The sequence below is a fragment of the Harpegnathos saltator genome, unplaced genomic scaffold, assembly GCF_003227715.2.
Source record: "Harpegnathos saltator strain DR-91 unplaced genomic scaffold, Hsal_v8.6 scaffold74, whole genome shotgun sequence".
Taxonomy (NCBI): Eukaryota; Metazoa; Arthropoda; class Insecta; order Hymenoptera; family Formicidae; genus Harpegnathos; species Harpegnathos saltator.
This window is the reverse complement of record NW_020230582.1, coordinates 609,849-619,143: the sequence shown is the minus strand read 5'-3', so window position 1 is coordinate 619,143 and position 9,295 is coordinate 609,849. Positions and strand designations below refer to the sequence as shown.

General features: G+C 56.9%; 1 protein-coding gene across 1 annotated transcript; it reads left to right on the top strand.

Moving 5' to 3' along the window:
* Window positions 1-1,794: 1,794 nt before the first annotated feature.
* Window positions 1,795-2,998, top strand: LOC105180640 (uncharacterized). Its single transcript, XM_011136831.2, has 4 exons — window positions 1,795-1,831; window positions 1,927-2,378; window positions 2,426-2,813; window positions 2,967-2,998. The coding sequence occupies exons 1-4, from the start codon at window positions 1,795-1,797 to the stop codon at window positions 2,996-2,998; spliced, it is 909 nt and encodes a 302-aa protein (XP_011135133.2).
* Window positions 2,999-9,295: the final 6,297 nt, after the last annotated feature.

The following is a 9,295-nucleotide window of genomic DNA, read 5'->3' as shown; positions in this document are numbered from 1 at the left end:
AGCGTGTAAACACCAACGTCCCAGGACGAAGGACACGTGCGTTGATTGTAACCTAGTGCACAAAACGGAGATGAGAGCTGAGATCTTCAAGTGTACAGCACGTATGCATCGAGCGAAGTCCAAAAAGGCGAAAATCCTACATGGTAGGGGCTCTCATATCGAGAAAGATTAAAAGTAAAATACCCCAACACACGATCGTGCAGCCAAGCGTTCAAAATAGCAAACGATGCTGTGGACGTTAGTAAACTCACCAAAGCAGAAAGCGAATCCGGGAATAACTGGTCTCGGCTAGCTTTCTACTGACCGCTATTGCCATGCGTGACATGGAACGGGGCGACCTGGGCATTGTCCTGAGGCCCCAAGTCACGTTATGGACTCTGCCAGGTGTATCGGAACATCCATGGGACTCATACGAGAGCCCCCCTAATAGCCAACAAGGAAATCGTTAATAGAGACACTGCCCGGGTAGACGAAGGTAGGCTCACGCTCTGTTGAAACGGGAGTCGCGAAACGAAATCCAAGTCTTCCCATTGCGATGCAACGAACCTGATTGTCTCGGCTTGGGAAACCGAACCAACAGGAGTAGCGACTTGGAAAGACGAATCATCGAGACAGGGAAAATACCAAACTCAAACAGGCAAACAGCGTTGTAGACCGCTCTAGGTACAACGCTGGGGCCGGGTAAATCCCTATACTCGTGAATTTGAACGTGTCCCAATGCTAACGTTCGGCCGTTCGCGCCAATGGCTGAACGGCTGTGGGGACGGTAAACATGCACAGTCGCTAGCGACCCCCCGGGAAGACTACGGTTGACCCGCGGTCGAACGATATCTCAAGCTACGGTGAAGTAAACGCGCCTAAGGTTGAATGGCTGTGGAGATGCTAAAAATCACAGTCTAAAGCACTCCCCCAGAGGTACCTGTCGACCCCTCTGCGGTACCCTAGACTTGGTGGCGCAATGGTGGCTCTGCGTTACTTGACCTCCTTTCCACCGCACTCGTGGGAACAATATGGGTAAAAACTTAGAAACAAAGAAAAGGAAAAGGAAGGATCTTCGGGCCTCTAAGGTTCCCTATTCTACGCCTGGGCGTGCTGAAGGAAAGCAGCCAGGCAGATTAGAGTCAAAAATAGGAAACTGCAGTCTTCCAACTATCCGCACGGTATTAGAAAGGTGCGATAATATGCTCGCGTCGGTACAGCGGAACCGAGCGATGCAAGGTAAGACCAATAAAAGCAATTTGGATGACAGTAGACACGCGTCGGGAATCGCGAATCGCGAGAAAAGAAATAAATTGTCCCAAACCCACACAGATGCTGTAAATCCAGATTCTATACCCCTGGAACAGACCGGAGGTAGCTCCGCACCAGCGTTGTTAAAAACCATGGGAGTTAGGATTCTCCAACAAAATATGAAGCGTTCAAGGGCCGTCACAGGAGAGATCCGTCGATTAATTGCCTGCAAAAAACTGGATATCCTGCTATTGCAGGAAACAAATACCAGAAAGCGAGGCAAGGTCTACTCGTGTGAAGGGCTAGGGTTAGGTGTCAGTACAGCAGCAACCTGGAAGGAACGCCCGTGGGCGGCGGTTGCAAAATGTAACTCAGAGTTACAAGTGCTAACAATCTCGCAGCTTACCACTCCACACTGTGCGTGTGTGGAAGTACGAGCACCCGGCTTCTCGTTCTATTCCGTGTCGTGCTACTTTTAGTACAGCGAAGAGATCAAGGGGCACCTCAGACACCTCGAGACGGTATTTCACTCTCTGAGGGGGCAGAGAATAATAGTAGGCATGGATGTCAATGCGAGATCCCCCATGTGAGGTGATCGCAAGTTAGATAATCGAGGCACGAAGCTCGAGGAGTGCATCCGCGCTTGCGGTTGGAAAATCCTTAATACTCAAGGAGAGCCTCCTACCTTTTGGACAGTATGGGGCTCGTCATACATTGACGTGACCCTGGCTTCTCCTGTCATGAGCCGCTTCGTCGGCGAGTGGAAGGTCAGAGAAGCTTGGACGACGAGTGACCACAACTCCCTTGACAGGTTAAGGGTGCCGAAGGTCAGGGGCAAGGACCAGCGCGCTCTGACCACTGTTCGGTTCGACGTAAGTCGGGCCGACTGGGAGAGTTTCGCTGAGAGCCTAACCGATCTATCTAGATCGAGACTCGAGATTCTCGACCTGGAGTCTGCCCGGGACGAGGAGAGCTTCGCTAAAGTCCTCATAGAAGTCTTCATAGAAGCCTCAGGACAGGCCATGCCCAGAAAGAGGCGCTTTAGAAAGTCCAACCCGTGGTGGACGAAGGAATTGACGATCCTCAAGAAGGACGTCTATAGAAAAAGACGGGCTCTCCAGCAGGAAAGCGATATGTCAGCGCGCCTCGTAAATCGCCAAGAGTACTGCGCAGCTTTGCGAAAGTACGGCGTGAGGTTGCGCAAGACAAAGAGCAAGAGCTGGCAGGAATTTGGCTGGGAAACTCGGAGCCCTGGGGTTTCGTGTACAAACACGCGGCTCAGAAGCTACGGGTGGACAAAATACTAAGCAGCCTTCGAACTGAAAACTCCTCGACTGCCACCCTAGAGGAAACTGCCGGACGCCTGCTGGAGGTGCACGTCCCGGAAGACCGGAAGAATGAGAACACGCCTGAGCAGCGTGGAATAAGAGAAAGTGTACGTATCGTACCAGACACCAACGACGCCCCGTTCTTCAAGGAGGCAGAAATCGTCGAAGCTGCAAAATCTCTGAAGTCTAATAAAGCGCCCGGCCTCGACCTCTTAGAGGTTGCAGTTGTGCGGGCAGCTTCAAGGCCAATACCCGGTCAGTTAGTTAGGCTCTTCAACGGGTGTCTCCGGTGAGGCGTCTTTCCTTCGATCTGGAAGGAGGGCTCGCTTAGAGTCTTTCTGAAGGACAAGAACAAGGATGTGGAGGACCCGAAATCCTATAGACTCATATGCCTCCTCCCCGTTATAGGGAAACTCTTCGAGAAGCTCCTAAAGGAGTGACTCACCCAGACGTCATTGTCGTCGGGGATGCTCTTCGATCGGCAGTTCGGCTTCATGCCGGGAAAGTCGACGAAGGACGCGATCATGGAGTTGCGTCGGATGGTCTCCGCTTCAGAGAGAAGATACGTCGTCGCGCTGCTCTTCGACATAACTGGCGCCTTTGACAACGTCTAGTGGCCTCTCGTGCTGCAGGCCTGGAGTGAGTGGGACTACCCCCGCAACATCTTTCAGGTGCTGAGCAGCTATTTTAGCGATAGAAAAGTTAGCATCTCTTTCGGAGACATCTGCGTCTCCAAAGAGGCAAAGAGAGGCTGCCTTCAAGGCTCAGTATTAGCCCCAGCTTGCTGGACAGTCATGTTCGACGGCCTCCTCCGCGCACTTGACAAAGAGATAGGCAGGTCATTTATCGCGTATGCCGACGATCTGCTGGTCACAGTCGAAGGCAACTCCCGTTGCGAAATAGAAGAGCGGGGGCAGCGCACTGTTGATATAATCAACAAATGGTGCGAAAGGGCAAAACTCCAGATCTCTTCACGTAAGACTGAGGCGGTGGTCTTCAGGAGTGAATTGATCAGAAGAGCCCCGATAGGCAGAAGGGGAGGAGCACGTCCGGACCGAAAGCGAAAGGCAGTTAGAGTCAAGAAATCTAACCTTGCAGCGAGACTACCGACCATCCGATTAGGACCAAACAAAATTCAATTTAAAAAGAAAGTTAGGTATTTGGGCATTCATTTTGATAAAGAAACGGAAGTTTCCTCTCATTGTAAATACCTGCGCGATAAGGTCGGACCGCTTTTTAGCAATTTAGCTAGGGCTGCGGGATGTCAATGGGGGCTGCGCTTTAGCGCGCTCTCGACGATCTATCGGGGCGTGTTCACTCCGACGGTGGCATACGCCACTGCCGGATGGATCGACCGATGCGGAGAGGGCGTTCTGAAGGATCTCCGAACCCTGCAGCGCTGGGTGCTCATGTCGGTGGTTGCTGCATACCGCACAGCGTCGACGGAGTCGCTTTGTGTTGCTGCGGGTGCGGTCCCAGTTGATATCATTCTTAACGAGTGAAAGGCGCGATATTTAGTTAGGAAAGAAATGGATACCAAAATAGGGGACGTCGTGATCCTGTTCACCGGGAGCATCAAAGAGACCAATTGTCTCATTAGGGAAGAGGCGCTAAACATATCGCAAGCTCGATGTTCTTCTTCGAGCAAAGGCCGTACAACAAGCGCCTTCTTTAACAACGTCCGAGACAGGGTGAACGCCAGCTGGGTGAAGCCGGACCACTACGTCACCCAGGTTCTCACTGGACACGGCAAGTTTCGGGGACGCCTTGCGTCCTTAGGGCTCGTGGAAAGTGGCCTGTGTGCGTGTGGAAAGGCCGAAGACACAGCGGTGTATCACTTGATGGAATGTCCGAAATTCGAGCCACAGAGAGAAGCTCTGCGACAATTCGTTCCGGCCGGAAGCTGGAAATGGCCGGAGGCGGCACATTACTTCGTGGCAACTCCAGAGGCCTATTCCGTGATCGCGGCATTCTGTAGGGAATCCCTTTGGCTAAAGGATCCAGGTTAGGCTTCCTACTTCAATTTCGTTTTCTTCTACTCTCCTCACTATCGCTACTCTCTACCTTATTCTAATTACTATTACCCACTTTAAAACTCCATACTATAACCTTTTTTTTTTTGTTCACGCAGGGGAAATCCATCATGGATACCCCCGCCCTCTTGGGAGGGGCTTGGACAAGGCGATCGAGAGAACCGCACCGACATACAGGCGGCGAGCCTGCCATCCTGGACGCGCATCAGCCTGGCTACAGCCATTCCGGCTTTATGCACCCTGGGGGCCAGCTGCCTGAAGTGAGGCCCAAATGACCATCGGCTGTCCAACGTCAGGCCGAGATATTTCATCGTCGGCCCGACGCGGACGTGGACGCCATCGACTAGGACCCGGGTCTCCAGCGGCGCCCCCCGACCCCGGCCGTGAAAGAACACAGCCTGAGTCTTCTGGAGCGCCACCTTGAGACTCAGGACTCCGATGGTTCCCACCACCGATGCCACTGTCACCTCCGCACGGAAGCGAGCTTCCCCCCAGTTCTCCCCTTCGGCCACCACTAACGTGTCGTCTGCGTAGCAGACGACGTGGCAGCCGTCGGGGAGCGGAGTGCGAAGAACCCGGTCAAAGCCGATGTCCCACAGCGGGGGGCCGAGCACCGACCCCTGCGGGACACCGCGCTCCATAGTGCGCCAACCTTGAATCCCGCCTTCTTTCGTGAAGGCGAGGTCTCTGTCCCCGAAGTAAGCGAACATCATCCGCTGGAGATAGGCGGGCACTCCGAAGAACTCAAGGGCCCGTCCTATCTCCGGCCAGGGCAGGGTGTTGAAGGCGTTAGATATGTCTAACGACACCGCCAACAACACCCCGCCCTTTATCTCCATGACCGCCCGGGTCAGATCTCGGACCCACTGGATTGCATCCAGCGTGGATCGTCCGAGCCTAAACCCGTACTGGCAGTCGTGGATGTCCAGCCTACTCGAGGACATGTGCTGGACGAGGCGGTCAGCGATGATGCGCTCCAGCATCTTGCCCGCCTCGTCCAGCAGGCAGATCGGCCTGTAGGCTGACGCACTACCGGGCTCCTTGCCCTCCTTCAGGAGGAAGGCAAATTTGGCCCTCCTCCACTCTGGGGGGAAAACCCCCTCCCTGAGGCATCCTGTCATGACCCTGCATGTGGTTGTGGACAGGTCCCCTTCGGCCAACGTGAGAGCCCAGGCGCGGCCCGGAATCGCATCGGGGCCAGGGGCTTTGCCCTTACCCCCGAGCTTTCTTCGAACCTTGGCGAGCTCCTCTGGAGTGACCTCCAGGCCCTCGTCCCAGTCTCCCTCCCCCATTTCTGGGGAAGGGATCACGGGAGGGCCCCCTTCCGCCCTCGGAAAGAGAGCGTCCAGGAGCCCATCGAGGGCCTGGCGGTCCAACTTCTCCGTTTGCGGGGGCGCCCAAGGACGGATCTTCCCCATCGTCCTTTTGTACGGGCGCCCCCACGGATCATCATCCAGGGAGCTCACCAATTACTCCCCGTCTTCCCGCTTGGCCTTTTTAATGGCTTTCTTGAGGATTACCCTGGCGGCAAAGTAGTCCTCTTTTGCCCTTGTGGCATCCCCGTCTTGTCGCCGGGCCCGCGTATACGCCCTTCTGGCGCGGCCAGAGTCACTGTGAAGACTCGCTATTTCCTCTGACCACCAATACGCGGCCCGGCGCCGACGGGGGTGGGAACGGGGCATCGCATGCCGACGCCACTATCTCCGTTATCTCCCCGGCCCCTTCCAAGGGGCCTGGGTTCCACTCACCTGGCTCTATGTGCCAGGTGGCCACAAGGACAGCAGCCCTGAACCTGTCCACGTCTAGTCGACCGAGGGCCCATCTTTTGGGGAGAGGAAAGTTTCTCTCCCCAGGGCGGCGGGCCGATACCTGTTTTGGTTTGGGGAGGTGGAGGGCCCAGACTATATATCTATGGTCAGATAATGTCTCTCCCTCCACCTCCACCCTCCATTCGGAGACCATCCTAGCGGCCGAGAGGGAGGCCCATGTCAAATCAATGACCGATGACCCCCCTCCCGGCCTTATATAGGTGCCGGTGGACCCTCTGTTTAACAACAGAAGGCCCAATCCCACTGCCCAGTCGATGACGACCTCGCCCCTGGGATCCCGTTGCCGGGGACTACAACCCCACTCCTCAGAGTAGGCGATAAGTCCTAGGCAATCACGACAGGTCGGGGATGGCACTTGCGCACCAAATCCCCGATCCTGTCTAGGATCCCTTTAATGCGGGCGGGGTCGCCAAGTCCGGCTTTGTTTTTGTGGTGGGGGAGATATATCCCCACCACAGTTATAGGCCCCCAGTCAACCGCCACATACGAGGACCCCTTTTCCCTTAAAACACAGGGAGGGGTCCCCGCTGCAGGGTCAGCCACCATGGCCACCGAGCCGTCCGGGCTGCCGAACCAGCATTCACTGCTGATCGGCACCCAGTTCGGCTCGGTGGCCACCCCCAGCCCGGCGCCCAGTTCCCGGATCCTGTGTACCCACAGGTCCTGGGCCCGGGCGCGGCGGCCGAGGTTAGCCTGTAGCACCCGGAGTGGCGTGAAAACTAGGCCTTACACGCCTCCTCCGGGCTGTCTCCTTTACCCCCTCTTGGGAGACCCCTTGTGGCTGGGCCGCCTTAGTCTCCCCAGAGGGGGCTTCGGCCTTGATGGCTATGACTCCTGTGCCTCCTCGTGTGCGGAGGGTGATTGCCTTTCGGGAGTCCCTGCCTGGACCACTCCTTCCTCTGGGGGGTATGAGGGGGAATCGTCTACAACCACAAGGGGAGACAGGGGTAGATCACCCTCTGTCTCCCCTTGTACTAAGGTAGCTGGGGGAGAGTCCGCAGATTGCACTCGCCTTACCTTGGCCATCTGGACCTCCTCGGAAGATCCGCTGGTCCCATCCTGTTTGTATCCTTCCGCTCATCCCGTCGCCTTTTCCTTTGGGCCTGTGGCACGATCTCCATCGGGACAGGTGTCGAGGTCCACTCCGGAAGTCCCCACGACATTAGGGAGGAGTCCCTCTCCTCCTGTTCCCCTCCCGGAGCATCCTCCTGTTCCCTCGTAGCAGAGGGGGCCGGACTGGCCTCCTTCATCAACAGCGTCCGGTCCACGGGGTCCTCCAGAGGGGTTCGGGCCTCTCCTTCCTCAGCTCTCTCGACCACGGTCGGCAGCATTTCCTCTGCCTTACCTTTTCCCTGCTCTCCCTCCTTTTCGTTCCTCGCCTTAACTCCCCTCCTCTTTCTGGAGGAGGGAGCTTTGCAGGCAGGCCCTCCGATCTTGTGATCGGTGGGCCTGCCCGCCTCGGCGCAGACCGGGCAGCGAGCCGCCCCTTGGCACTCTTTGGCACGGTGGCCGGGGTTATCGCAGCGATAGCACAGTTCGCTGCGGTCGGCGGCGCTATCGCACCGCTCGCGCACATGCCCCGGTAACATAGCTTGGCGCGAGCGGGCAGCGCCACGACCCCGACGCGAGTCCAACCTATCAGGACTCGCTCCGCGGCGGCTATCTTCGCAGCAATCGCCAACGGACACCACACCACTACCGTACCAGTCCCCCACCGGGAGACGCTTACCTCGCCGCAGGAAATCTCCTCCGGCGCGCATCCCCGGCGAGGGCCACCGCAGCCGCCACCTCGTCGGCCCCGGTTGTTGCATCGAGACCGGTCTGTCGCAACGCTGCGATCTTAACCGGCCTACGAATGCGAAAACCGGGGTCCTTCTCCGCCGCCAGCTTGCGGAGCTCTTCCGTAAGCCGGTCGGCGGCTGCTCCCGCTGTAAAGCCAGGCACCTCAACCAACATGTCCCTGTTCAGGGCCTGAGTCACCCTCAGAGATCCCTGAATGCCCAGGTCTGTCGGTTTGATCCGGCGCCTGGCCTCTACCATAAACTTCCGATACCGGTCGGGAGGCAGGTTATGGCGACGGCCGCGCTCTTCGGCGGCTTCGGTTTGCTCGGTCTCGCCCCCTTCGTTTCTTTCTTTACTCCTACCTGATTGGTAGGGGGAGGAGTGGGAATCTTCTTCGCCCCCTCCTTTTCTTTCTTCTCCTTTCTCCCTAGCACTCGGGACCATGCCTCCTCCTTCTTCTCCTCAACCCGAAGTGCCCTTCCTAATCCCACCTCGATTCCCAGTTCCTCCAATTTCTTGGCCGGGATTCCCACTCCTCCTCCCTGAGCTAGTTCCTTTTCCCTATCCTTCAGGAACCTCGCCTTCGCCTTCCTCCTCTTCTTCTTCTCCTTGGCTTTCTCTTTCTTCCTGCTACGGTCCGCCGGAACTTGTTGGGCCTGGGCCTGGCCTTCCCTCCTTCCGTGGTCCATTGCCCCCTCCTTGACTTCCCTAGCCTGGACCAGCGCATGGGTCCTCGCCCCCTCAACGATCCGGCTCCCGGCTCCCGTCCCACCCCCAGACGAGGTGAGACTTCTGACTAATCAGACTCCTCACACCGCCGCCAGGTGTTCGGGCCGCGGTTGCCATGGAGGCGATAAGGTCCCTCCGCGCTTTCCCCTGCTCAGGTTTCCCTGTTGGAGGGCGAGTCTCCCCCGAGAGTCTGTCATCAAAGACTGGGTAGGCTCCCAGAGAAGCCCCCCCTCCCCCATTTCCCCTTCCCTAGGTAGGAAGAGGAGGTGTGGATTCTCGCCACTCTCCTCCTCTTCCTCTTTTTCTTCTCTCTTCTCTCCTCCCTTACCTCATCATCCGTTGAGGTGGACGTCTCTCCGATGGT